Source organism: Pagrus major, chromosome 16 (assembly GCF_040436345.1).
Source record: "Pagrus major chromosome 16, Pma_NU_1.0".
Taxonomy (NCBI): domain Eukaryota; kingdom Metazoa; phylum Chordata; class Actinopteri; order Spariformes; family Sparidae; genus Pagrus; species Pagrus major.
In genome coordinates this window covers 19,438,441-19,452,172 of record NC_133230.1, presented here as the reverse complement: position 1 = coordinate 19,452,172, position 13,732 = coordinate 19,438,441, and the positions used below count along the sequence as shown (strand labels likewise).

The window sequence follows — 13,732 nt, the reverse complement described above, 5'->3', positions numbered from 1 at the left end:
CTGTTAATAGGGCTGTAAAAAGTTGCATAGTGCACCTTTTTAAAGTGAGTCAAGAGAGATCAAAGACTGTCCTCTAGTGGTAATATATGGGTACCACTGGTTTTTCTTACATTATGGGGCTTGACAGACTATTTCAAATCTTCCAAGGGGGAAACACTTAAATACTTGACACAGTAATGTACAAAAATAGCACTGTTTATTCAAGAAATCTGACACCATATTTATCTCTTTCAGAGTAGTTCTGTAAACAAATGTATTCATTATTTTTTGACAAAAACAATAAGTTATTCAAGTTTCCATCAAATAGAGATCACCATCTGACAGGATTAGTGTCGGTACAAAACACTTCTCACCTAAATAATTAAAAAAGAAAACATCATAAAACAAATAGTATGCTTTATATCAAGAAACCACTTGTATTATATAACATTAACTTTGTTGAGCAGAGTTCCCCTTCAACTAGAAGGGTGCACCAATGTCCTCGGGCTCTTCTCTCATGGAGAGATCAAATAGAGCAGTTACTGCATAGTATTTTAATAGTCCCTGGTGAGACTGAAAACAAAGACATACAGCAAAAAGGGCAGGAGAAGTACAGATATATCAGTCAGAAAGAGTAAGTAGTGCAGGAATACAAAGCATGAAAGTAGAAACACATCACAGATCTGCTAGCTGTTTTTTGCTGCTTTTGGAGTGTTCATGAGGAAGGAGTCACAAGAGTAGCGCAGGAAGCGGTAGATCTCCTCTGCTCTGGATCGACTCATACTGCCTCCCTTCTGTACGTCTTCAATGGAGCTGCAGGAGGAACAAAACAGCGTGAAAGGAGATGTTGCACTGTGTTATACTGTTCTTGTTTTTCCACAATACACACGCACACACACACGCTTCCTTTACCTGTTTATGAGTTGAGCAATTGACCTGAAGTTGTGGCTCATGCTGAGGGCGTGGACGTAGTTGACTGAGGGCAGGCTCAGGTACAGCTGCAGCGCCTGCTGCCTGTGCTGCCCTTTGACCTCCAGCGGTACAGTGATGCCCCGACCTTTACGCTGCTCCAGCCGCGCCAGGTCTGCCAGCAAGCCGGCGCTCTCTACAGGGCCGTTGCTCCACAGCAAGCGCACACCGGTCCGCACAAGTGCTGTCAGAGTGCTGTCGTAGTAACGCGTGCGCTGGAAGGGGCGTGACGCCTCACCTGTGACAGAGATGGGAAACATATGTCATCTCACATAGTTAATCAAATTGTTGTGTAAACTATGAAGTTTCTGATTATTTTCTTGATCAATCGATTAATTGATAGGCCTATAAAATAAGAAAATAGTTAACTTTAACAAATTTAATGTAGATTCAGACAATCTTCACATTTGAGAGGCTGGAATATTAAAATGACTATGATCAAATCAACGTTCGAATCCATACTGATTAATTTTCTGTCCATCAAGCAATCCAATTAAGGTCTCATGAGATTTCCATGTCTTTTTGGATCATAAATCAGGTATAGGTGCTTAATAAATACTGTGAAAGTATCAAAAAACTGTGCCTTTAAATTAGTTGTCAGGACTTCCGTAGGGTTGTGATGTCACAACTACACAGTCACAGCAATTCTTTCACCAAAAACTTTTATTGTTTATTTATGTAACTCAAACCTTATTTGAATCTGGGTTAAAATTCAGTCATCAGACTGACCTGGCTTGGTCCGATCCTTCTCCACGATCAGACAAACGCGTTCATACAACCCCTGCAAGCTGTTCACTCTCTCAGCCAATCGCTTCCGGTTCTGCATAGCGGCCAAATCCGATTGGCTGTGCCTCTCCACTGCCATGCGGTTGCTGACGATGAAGTAGCTGCCGTCCAGTGAGCAGATGTGGACGGTGGCTGCGTGGCGCTGACGCAGGCTGGTCATCAGCTCCACTCCGCTGCTGATGCAGCGACTGTCGACCAGGATGCGAACAGGTGCGGACGTTGCAGGTGACTCGCTGACTGATGAATCCTGCACAGTGGACTTCTGAGGCACGGAGGAGGTGGCAGAGAAAGCCTGGAGAAAGCAAAACAAAACCTCAATATAGTTTTAGTGATCATGTATCTTACTGTAACACATACTGTAGGGCCCTATCGGCAGGTGTCATCATGTTTGCTCGTACCTGGGGTGGTTTTTTGGAGGATAACAACAACTCTGATTTTTCAAAGTCTAGTTCATCAGAGAGCAGATGCTGATTTTCTAACCTCTGGCGAGACCTGCAGGAAAGAGAAAACAATGCTCTAGTGGTTGTTGAATGTTTGTGTTTGTGAGTTACCGCATGAGAACTTCTTTACCTCTCTTTTTGCTTGTCCTCAGTCACTAAGCATCTCTGCGCCTTGCTCAGCAGTGAGATCTTGGATGCTATGGTTGAAGATGCGGAGGAGGGTTTCTGCTGTTCCTTTGGCCACAAGGGGGCAGCAACACTACTTTCTGCTATGAGACTTCTCTTCTTACTTACTTCCTCTGTCTCCTCCTCACTGGAATCATTAATGCGTATGACACGGGAGCGCTTGGGTTTCACTCCTACTCTCTGCTCTGGCGGAGCTTCAGCTGCACTTTTACCTCCGGCTCTTGCTTTGTGCAGGAAAACACGCCGTCTGGTGGCGTACTGCCTCTTCCCGTCCACATACGAATCCTCGGGCATGAGCTCAATGTCTTCGGCCTCCTCCTCGCTGCTCTCTGGCTCCTCCACCTCACTGCCCACCACAAAACTGTCCTCTGCATATGTTTCATCCATCTCAGGCACCTGGGACAAAAGTCAATAATTAGACTAACTAGTTTTTGAACAAACTTTTCTTTTGAAAGAAAAGGTGAGAATAAAATAAACAGTGTACCTGAGAAAATATGTCCATATTGTGATGATTTCTGTAGGACATTTTAAACTTGCCCTGGACTGCAGGGCTTCTCACTGACTTCAGGTAAATACCATGCATCTCTGACTCTGACATAGAGAACAGACAGGAAGTGTAAATGTTACAGCACAATTTCGTCGGCTCAAACAATTCAATTCAGTCAATTACATTGGAAATAATCCACTGGAGGCACAATAAAATCTTGGAAAATCATGTTGTACCGTTCAGTCCCTGTGAACAGTGTGTGTTGTCGACAACAAAGCCGTCAAGAGAATGATTCTGCTCGTCTCCATCCTCTTCATCAGATGATATGTCGCCCCCCTCATCTTCTTCTGACAGCTCAGCTTCTTCATCCAGGAACTGACGCCCCGTTCGACATATGGCATGCTGAGAAAGGAACGGTGGAAAATGTCAAGGTTGACAGATAATGACGGTGTCCGCACAATGACAGCTATTTACAGGCTTGACATTTTTGGGCAAAAGTTAAACTGATCGGAAATGTTTCATAGATTGTGTTTTGAAAGAGACAAACTGCAGCAGCTAGGGTTTTGACACATCATTTCTGCCTACACAGGTGTCACTCATTTCATGCAGTAATCCAAACATGAAAAATAAATGATAGGATTCAGATTCAAACCGCGGTGTCCCTATAGAGCCACCTGTTTCCTTACAAACCTTAGCTTTGCCATGTTGGACTCGTTGCTTCTCGGCTGCCGTAGTTCTGCGTGTGAACACTGACTCATTCTGGAAATCATCATCAGAGACAGCTTCGCCCTCCATTTCATCGGTCTGGAGACAAATGAGGAGGACAAATCAGTCAAAAACTACACTGTTAATGGACTGTGATGCTGCATGTTATCAAGCCATTACAGATTAAATGAAATTGGCTGTGTTGAATAGATTGAACCATGTGGGATACTTTACAGTTCATCAAGAAAATCTTACAGTATTAAGTGCAGCAACACGTTTCCTGTTCACGACCAGCGGGGAGTCCACATCACTGCAGATCTTTGACTGGCAGAGACAACACACGTTACATTTCACACACACATGCAATCTGTGTCTATACTTGTTACGTGTGTGTGTTATGTGATTCTGACATATGTTGTCGTAACGTGTTTTGCCAACACATTTCAGGAGCTAAAAATGCTTCCTAACTGCTTGCTAGCCAGTTGCCATGACAACTGCAGGTGCCTTGGATAGAAATGATGGACGGAGGCAGCCCGAGAGCCGTCAGAATCAGATACCTGATTCGTAAGTCCTGGCTGTTGTTTTTGTTTTCTCAGTTGCACTGTGGGTGATGTAGGCAATACTACTACTCCGGCAGACCTTCGCGGAGTTATGCGCTCTACTGGGTGCCATTCTAGTTTTTATCCTGTATTTACTCTTCTGCTTCTGTGCACTACTTGTACTGTTTAAACATATAGAACAGAGGACTTGTATACATTGGTGGTTTGAATATACTGTAAATACACCTACTTTTTTGCCCATGCTACTATACAGGCTGTCCTGTACCATTCACCAGTCTATATTATTTACCTCTTACTTATTTGTTAGGTTGTTGTTGTCCTTGTCCCTGGCTGTATGTCTATTTATGTGTACAATAAGAGCAATATCATCAGGCTTTGCTCACCATTTCTGGGGATGACAGCGGGTTGACCTTGTTCTGAAGTCTTCTTTTATGAACCACAACTTCATCCTCGCTGTCACTGATGCACTCCTCTAAAAAGGATGACACGAACAGGAAAAAAAAAAATGCAGGGATCTGGAGCAGGGCACAACTAAGTAAGACATTTTAAGTTTATGAATCACATATCTTGAAGGCTAAACAAACCTGGATGAGGAGGTGACTCAGCCAAACAAACAGATGCCTGACGTGAGCTGTTTTCCACACCTGCCTCGGGGATAGGACCCTCTAGTCTTCTCCGCTCTAACCTGGACAGTAAAGACGGTGTCCGAGGCCCGCCGTAGCCAGGCATGAGCGTCCGTCTAACTCCTGGGGATGTGATCGGAGATGGGAGTGCACCACCTTTAGACATTAAAGGCGAAGGCTGAATTTCTCTCTTTCTGTGCGCTGATAGCATCTGTGGCGTAGATAGCATTGATTCACTGGACTGCAGAGGAATTCTCGGTCTGTGGAAGCTGTTATAGGGAGTGGAAGAGTCGGATGCGGCCTGTTTTTTAATCTGCGGAGAGGTCGACGTACATGGGGCAGGAACATCCTCGTCTTCCTCAGATTCCTCCAGTGAATAGCCAAGGTCAAAGTTGACAGAGAAGAAGTCATGGGAGGTGTCAAATGAGTCAGGGTTTTGTTGCATTGTGGGAGTTGAATTTGAATTATCCGTTTCATGTTTATCTGTTGTTTCTGTGTGTGCATTATGTTTAGTCTCTGTAGTGCTTTGGCCGTTTGTGTCCTGAGGTGTCAGAGTTCTTTGCTTTGTGTGTGCTAAATCATCTGTGTTTAATGTACGTGTGCTTTCAGCTGTTGGGGTGTGCATATGTAAAGTGTTAGATGTCTTTTTTGGGCTATTAGAAAAGTCTCCAGCACGAGGGGAAGTCCTTGGTGTGACACCAGGAGTTGAGATGTCTGGGATGGTCACCTGCAGAAATGCTTCGTCATCCTCGAACAGATCCATGCTGTCGTCCATCTGATGGTCCATGTTGTCTTTTACACCACCGTCTGTCAAGTCTGGCTTTTCCACATTCGTCACATCATCCCAATGACGATCTTTTTCCTCGGTCTTGCTCTCATTCTCACTTCTTATTTCCTCATCATCTGTCTCCTTGTTCTTATAACTTACGTTATGATTATCTTCCGCCTCATCTTCCGAGAAAACCTCATCCCAAGTCGGACTGTCTGCTCTTACGTCGGCGCTCTGCTGCTCCTCTGGACGAGGCCAATCATGATAGATTTTACTGTCTTCTTTACCCATTGGAGGCTCATTGGAGTCCACCCTCGTTGGGGTGGGACTGATCATCATTTCTTCGTTGTCGTCATCATCGTCCACATCCAGGGTAAAGTTTACCAGGAATGGCTGATGAGGAGGAGTAGGAGGGAGTGACTGAGCAACCATGTAGGCCTCTAAATCTTCAATCTGTGATGGCGGAGATCGGGACAGGAGCTCCACCACATTGGCCAGGATGACCTTCAGACTTTCATCTCTTCCTGGACAGAGTTTAGCACAGGAGGGAGGAGGTGATGAATCCCATTTAGGAAGGTAGAACATGGCCTGAAGTTCAACATCTTCATCTTCATCTCCATCAGTTTTTGTAATCAGCTGTGAAAGTCTGTCTAAATTTACAGGCTCGTCGACTGTGTGTTCTGATTTACTGACATCCTCATTAATAAAGACACAGTTGTCATCCATGTCAACTTCTGGGCAGTCATTGATTGAGGGACAAGGACATATCGCCTCAGGTCCCGGGTGATCTGTGACTTCATCATTAGACGCCTCGGTATGATGTGGAACAGGAAGTCTCAGGAAGAACGGCGTCTCCACTTCTTCGTCGATGCATTCCAGATCAGACAACGTCGAGCGAGATGGTTTGGGTTTGCTGCCGGTGATTTTAGCGCAATTCTTGGTGCTCTTCTGTTTTTTCTGTCCCTTCTTCACGTGGCCATCCGCTTCGTGGAGGTAAGGAAGAAGCTCCTGCTCATAACGGCATTCACCCTAAACACAAACACAGAAGAGTTGTATAAGAAAACATCCCCTCTGCCGGAAGGAGCTGTAATCAGCCTCTTGCCAACACATGTAACACCAAGGGCAGCAAATTCACCAATCAAACAGCTTGTCAGTTCATGTAACATACAGTAATCTAATCAAGTGTCCTGTGAGGAGATGTCACAATGCAGCCAAGAATAGAACACATACACAGTCTTCGTTCATTTGTTTGATAACACTTCAGAAACTCTAAATTTAGTCTTTATGTGTAAGGGAGAATGACTATTCTTGCAGTACTATAGTAAAGCATATTAAGATCATAATTCATAGAGAACAACTTCCTTATTTACATTCAATACGCAGTAATGGGGAGGTTATTGGGGGAAAACTGTTAGTTAATCTCAGTAGTTGTAGAATATGGCCATGTAAAATAAGGCATTAATAAGTGCTTTATTAAAACATCATGGAAGACAGACAGACGTTGCTCCCCAAAATAATCATTTTAAAAGGCCAAAAACTACCATAAATCTGCCCAAAATTAAAACATCAACCTGTCCCTCCATCTGTTTCTTGGTTCTTATGAAAGCACACAGACATCGTAATCATCCGGCACCTGTCATCCGTGCAAACCATATGATGTGGAAGTGATTCATCTAGAGTGGTATCCAGCCCGGGCCGATGGGGTGCCATCAAACCTGTGACCAGCAGGGTGAGGATGCTCAGTGAACAGAAAAAAAAGAAACCCTAATATGGAGTGAGAGCGAGTGTGTACGGAGAGAAAAAGACTGGGGTTTTCCTAGAAAGAGGGCAATAAAACCAGATGTGAAGAGAACTTATGTCATTGTATTAAATAAAGCATCGTACTTAATAGATTGGGAGATTTGAGTGGTAACAAATGGCCCCGGGCGTGGTTAAAAATGGGCAACAGTGCATAAAAGACCTTCTTACGGTGAGGAAACTGGTCATAGCCACATGAAAAAGTGACTGTTTCCGCTGTTATAAAACAGTCTTCATACGTGCCACTTTCGACATGCCCCAAAGGCCTTTTGATCCGGAAAAAATTGGGTACACTGTATGGTGTCACCAGTCCACTGTACCACCAATTCAACTCTGTGAAACTGTTCTCGTAATTAGACATGCTTTCAACACCAAATCACCAAATACGTAAGTGACTTTAAAATTAAATCATTTCTGTGTGCAGCTGACCTGGTGGAAATTAGTCATGCCCTATTTTCTTTTTCTGTCTTGATTATTTAACTCTATATTCAGTAAAAAATAAATAAATAAATAAATAAAAACAACCAAAGTCACCTCAAGCCTTTTCACTGGAAGTACAATTTTACTTATCTTATTATTATTTAGCCAGGAAGGTCACACTGAGATACAAGATCTCTTCTTCCAGCGTTAGGGTTAGAGTTTGGTTTCTACCTGAGAGTCATCATAAACAAACATTTTTTTTTTTCATATTGCTTTGTGCATGTGGGCGTGACCTATTTATCATTGCATGCTATAGGAGTTTGCTAAATTTGCTGCAAGCTGGAATGAGCTAGAGAAATGAAACCTGATGAAACCTGCTGGCACAGAACACCCGATAGTCGTGTTCATGCCCAGGACAGGATGATCTTCGAAGGCCCCCCAAGCAGATTATTTCAAGGGTTGGAAGACCTTTTTGGGCCCTCCCATGACCCAGGGCCCAGGACAACCAACCAGGAGTTGGGCACTACAATTAAAAGCCGAAAACTTGAAAGCTTTGAAAGGTAGACCCCTCCACACCACAAGTCCAAATGCCTTGAAATTTAACACACAACTACTACTTAATGTGCTCTTGGACAATAAAGGCCACCATGATTTTGAGTGTGCCATTACTGAAATGACTGCATGACGGCATACAGTCCAGTGATGAAAGAAGTATCTGCTTGGTTTCACTCCTCCTTTAAACAGGATTAAAGTAGCGTAGGTGACTTTGTGCTGCTTTGCTGCAGCAGCAATGAGTGAATATTGTGAGTGTAATATTGTTTAATTGCAGGAAGAGTTCCTGCTCTCATCATGTGGCATGACCTGAATGAACGAAACCAATTCGACTCCTGATCAGCAGGTTTCTTACTCTGAGAACTGGATGCCAGTATGGTGGATGGCGTGTCATCAGACATTTTTATTGTTCACTTGTTCTGACATGTCTATCATGTTTATCGCATCTCATCGGGTTGCTATTTGTGGTCCCGACAAGGTTGTTTGCTAACACGCTTATGCAACAGCTTTTGAAATCTTCAGCATGGACAGACAACAAGTTAAGTGATTGCTGTGTTTGAGATTCCTTCTGCATCTGAGACACAAGTTTCTGTTTACAACTAAAGACATACTACATGTTAGCCAACCACTTCACTTTAAAACGTGTCTTATTTTCCACTCGACAAGCAGAAGTGGCGACAGGTTTATCATCTAAAATAACTCCTGCTCGTTGCAGTGTTCACTGTGAAAACTGTGAAACGCTTGAACAATTATTTCTTCACATTTGGACTATTAACCTAAATAGTTTTATGAGACAACAACTGGAGGTTAACGCAGCTTTGAGAGCTGAGAGCTGTAATTAACTCTTCAACATTCAGCATTTCTCAATAAGGGCAGAATACTAAAGACAGGCGAGGCTTCCCGCTAAAAAAAATTAATCTATTTATACTTTAAACATATTAAAATACAATACAAATATTGTTAGTGATGTTTCCCTGTTGAAAAAATACATCAACGGGAGTTGACAGGAGTTGTTGAAAATAAAATCATGTAATATTTTGAAAAGTGACATGTTACTGGAAATAGTTGTTTAGGTACTTGTAACTCCTATTCTCCCCATACTGGTCTTCTGACACTAGTTAAACGTCCTTAAACTCCTTTAAAATCTGCATTTCTAAAATATCATGTAAACTATGGGCTTATTCACATGTAAAAATCAAGAAATAGTTTTTCTCAGTGGATCATAATCAACCTGTTACTGAAGTAAACAGGTTCTAAACACCAAAATAATATATGAATAGATTAGATTTTGTTTTAATCTAGTGATTGTGATAGCTTGTGTGATATAACACGTCATTCAGTTTTAGAGACATGGCAGTTTCCACAAATGTAAGTATTAAAATGAATAATTTCAGTTTAATAATTCGAGGCTCCTGGTATTGTGCATGCTTGCTCATTGTCGAAGCTTATTTGACATCCATAATTATGAATGTTTATCACCTGCGCTTTTACACCTGTGTGAAGTCCAAATGTCAATAAAGCAAGTTGATCTTAACACCTGAAATATCAAGTGAAACTGACCATGAGCAGAAGAGAACTGCAGGTCTTGACAGAAAGAGTTCTTATATTGTGAAATATTGCAAAAGGACAACCCTAAATCAGAAATCTTTTAGTTTTTCTTGAGTGATACATTTTACACAAATTCTAAAAACTTCTGTATACTTCAGCTGTGTCCAATTTGCACAGAGACCGGGGCCACAGCACGTCCTTTAAACATCACGATCCTGATGGAAAATGGAACAGAAGCTTTTGTGTATTCAAGGATTTAGTCGCACTGGACTGAGGGAATGCTTCATCGTGTTCCTCCCTTGAAGATACATTTTAATATCTTATTTCTTGTGAGTTTCTTGACACGCTCAGACTCAATACCCACAGGATTAACCTTAACCCCTGGTGGCACAATTAATTAATGATCAGATTAAGGCTGTAGATCTAGAGATGTAGCAGACTGAAATAAACTTGATGACGAAGACGGAGAGAGAGAGAGAGCGCTGCAGAGGCTGGAAAGGTCAGAGGGTTTTTTGTTGTTTCAGACTGCATGATGAAGGAAGCAGCAAAGTGGAAACTCCTCTCCGTTGATTATCTCACCGCGCTACAATAACGAAGACACACACAAAAGAATGCAGCACCCGTATTAATCAGCCTGCGTGACTTTGTTTCCAAACATGCTACAGCTCAAATTACTAGAAATTGGTCGACTGAAGCAACCCCAGCTGCCCTGATTCACATGATGCTCCACTGCAAGATAGGCCGAAGCAATTAATCAAAATTTATCAAAATCACAATATGCCCCTGATAACAGTAAAATGTGTTAGGACATAGATCCTCCATCCTTTGAATCATATTCTCCAGATGTAAGAGAACATGCTTGTCTGGTCCAGACCCCAGCAAAAATCACATGATCATATCGCATATCTATTTTTTATTAATAGCATTAGACCCTACTGCAAATATGGCAAAGAACAGAAACAGCTATAGTTACTGACTGCAAACAAAAATGAATTCTCGTGTAAATTCCGGCTTATATAAGGCCCTGATATGGCAATGCAAGAATCAGTAAATCTACATTAAGATAAAAGGTTGAGAGGAAGAGTACAGGGCTGTGTCTGACATCAGACAGTCAGGCTAGACAAGTTGCCATCTACTTAAAGCTAATGCCCGACCAATACATCAGTTAGCCGATATTATCAGCCGATATTGGCCTGTCACATATGGTATTGCCGTACATGTTGCCCGATATGGACCCATATGAAAACTCTTGTTTTAAGAAATAATTACGCTGAAAAAGATACTTGGGTTTATTTAAAATTATTTAATTCCCAGCAAGTTTACCGTGTCAGTGCGCTGGTGCACAATAAATTTGATTATGGAATAGAAAAATATCCTGTGTCCATTACATATCATTGTTTGACAAACACACTTGAGCGATCGTTACAAAAAGCCTATAATTTGGTGACACTTTAATTGTATTTGAACCTAGACTAATTGTCTTCTTTTATCTTTTTTGTTTTTGCATCTGTTTTCTGATCTCCCGCTCCCCTCCTCAGCCCAATACGCTCTACATGTAGGTCATAATGGCCCGACCTACTTCCAGCTTCCTGGCTTTATGTAACAGTTCAGAGAAACGTTACATAATCACAGAAGAGCAGGCCCGTCGTCTGCCTGCCTACTTGCTTGCCTGCTCTATGTCCCCTCATCACAAAGAGAAAGAGGCAGCACAATGAAAAGCACAGCATGGTTTGGAACTCACCCAGACAGAAAATTGCTTCAAATAAGACTAATGGCTTCTGTGGTGCAAGGTTGTTAAAGTGGGATATGTGCTGGTAAGATTCATAAGGGGAAAAAAAGCTGGGCCTTTCATTTAAGTACTTCTTTTTTTGTTGTCCCTCTGATGGCCTCCTTGCAAATACAGGCCGAGCAAGTAAGCCGGCTGACGCACTCCCTCTCAGAGTAAAGATGAGTGGAACAACAGCAACAGGCTGCTCGTGTGTTAATGGAAACACGTCTGTTTGCACAAACTGTGGATGTCTAGTGAATGTTAAATAGGAGTATTGTTCAGGACGGTGGATCTGTCAAATTCTAGCAAACCAACACTCCAGGGGAAGACAAAAAAGACACAAAAAAAAGCTTAATTAATTTTAAAAAATCTTCTTTCAGGGATGTTTGTTTTTTTCGGGCAGTTTGTTTGTATCTCAGACATTAGAAACTGGTTTTGGAGTTTAGTTTAAATTGGTGGAAAGTAATAATGATTCTTTTTGACATACAATGATCCAGGTTTGGTCCCAGGAATTTTCAAAACCATTATTAAATCTATCTCAAATGTTTTCCTCATAACAGAGCACTCACTCGAATGAATAAAAAATGGACTGACCCCAATGATTATTTATGCATAACTTACAACGCATATCCAGATTAAAAATCTTTTTACATTTACGACTGTAACTAAGCACTGTAGTTTTTAAATTTCCTACTACTTTATACTTCAACTTTACTACATTTCAGATGCACATAATGGACACTATATTTATTTGACAGCTGCAGTTACTCGATACTTTTCAGGTTAGTAGTTTCCATAAAATAAAGGTTATCTGTTTATAAAATTATGCATTGTTACATAATAAACTACCCAACAGTATATGCAGTAATAATAATACATTATGAACAGTAATAATACAAACATTGAAAGAGGTCATTCTGCTGCATAGTATTGATACTTTAAAAAGGTACAATATGTATTAATTTTAGTTGAAAACATTCAAAAATGTAAAATTATTAACATACTGTGAATAACACTAACATCAAGTTCTAAACATCTACATGTTGTGTTGCAAAGATTCACAGAATCATTTACTGTATATCAAATAAACACACAGAAATTAGCGATTATTCCTGTTTATTGAATAACTAATAACTGCAGCGCAAACACAACACACGCAGTATTAGAGTGGCAAGAATTAACCGATTAGTTGTCAACTATCAAATTAATTGCCAAATTATTAATTTGAGTAATTTATTAAGACAAATTCTGTGAATCCAGCTTCTTAAATGTGAATATTTTCTGAATTCTTCACTCCACCACCACAGTAAAATATCTTCTGGTTGTGGACAAAACAAAATATTTGAGGACATCAGTGGTTGACTCAGGATATTTAAACGGGCAGGGGCGAAAAAACTAAAAGGGGCACCAGCGCGCAGAAAGGCTACTGGAAGGGCTTTTTCACATTTTAGCTACCACAGGAGCATTTTGCATTTTTTTTCTAAAGTTTGGGGCCTTTTTCACCATTTTGTGACATTTTATATACTATGCAACAATCAATTAATCGAGAAAATAATAGACAATGAAGAAAAACCCAATAAAAATCATTGTCTCTGCCATAAAACAGGAAATGTCCCTGCACCTCTTGAGGTTCAGGTTTGACCCCTTTGAGTTTTACAGGGTATTAAATATAGTTTTTGGAGACAGAATGTTGTCAGCTGTTTTTTCTCATTTGTCTGAACAAATTTTGGAAAATAAGTTATCCTTTGTTCACTGGGTCCTTCATGACCTGATATCATCCCTGGAGGCGTGTGAGACATTAGCTGCCATCTAGCCCAGTGATCCGGTTTTGTTTTTACAGGTGGGATAATTCCCTGCTTTCCAAGTATGGTCAAGACTAACTCTGCAGGGCGAAAAAAAAAAAGTAATAAGAGCCCTTGCACTTGTTAGTTCAGCCAGTAGTCAGTTTTACCATAATCTCTGACCCAATTTCAAGGATTTGGACAAAGTCGGGGGGTGTTATCGATGGCACAATCTTGTGAAAGAGCAGATGGTGAGAGCAGGAGGCCTGGAACACTCCTCGGACAGATATTTGGAGGTGCAAAGGTGTGTAATGTGAGGGGGGGGGGGATTGGCAGAGTGTAAACAAGGTCAAAAAGAGAGC

The 13,732-nt window shown here is 41.4% G+C and overlaps 1 protein-coding gene across 1 annotated transcript in view; it reads right to left on the bottom strand.

The window, feature by feature from the left end:
• Window positions 1-177: 177 nt before the first annotated feature.
• Window positions 178-13,732, bottom strand: part of fancm (FA complementation group M) — a 38,367-nt gene continuing 24,812 nt past the window's right edge. Inside the window, exons 14-24 of the mRNA XM_073484167.1 lie at window positions 4,697-6,533; window positions 4,496-4,584; window positions 3,808-3,876; window positions 3,538-3,651; window positions 3,084-3,249; window positions 2,845-2,951; window positions 2,305-2,756; window positions 2,133-2,226; window positions 1,678-2,026; window positions 892-1,186; window positions 178-792 (exon numbers count right to left, since the gene is read on the bottom strand). Coding sequence (XP_073340268.1) covers window positions 666-792; window positions 892-1,186; window positions 1,678-2,026; window positions 2,133-2,226; window positions 2,305-2,756; window positions 2,845-2,951; window positions 3,084-3,249; window positions 3,538-3,651; window positions 3,808-3,876; window positions 4,496-4,584; window positions 4,697-6,533 — 3,699 coding nt within the window. The 3' untranslated portion in view covers window positions 178-665. The remainder of the gene's footprint in view (window positions 793-891; window positions 1,187-1,677; window positions 2,027-2,132; window positions 2,227-2,304; window positions 2,757-2,844; window positions 2,952-3,083; window positions 3,250-3,537; window positions 3,652-3,807; window positions 3,877-4,495; window positions 4,585-4,696; window positions 6,534-13,732) is intronic.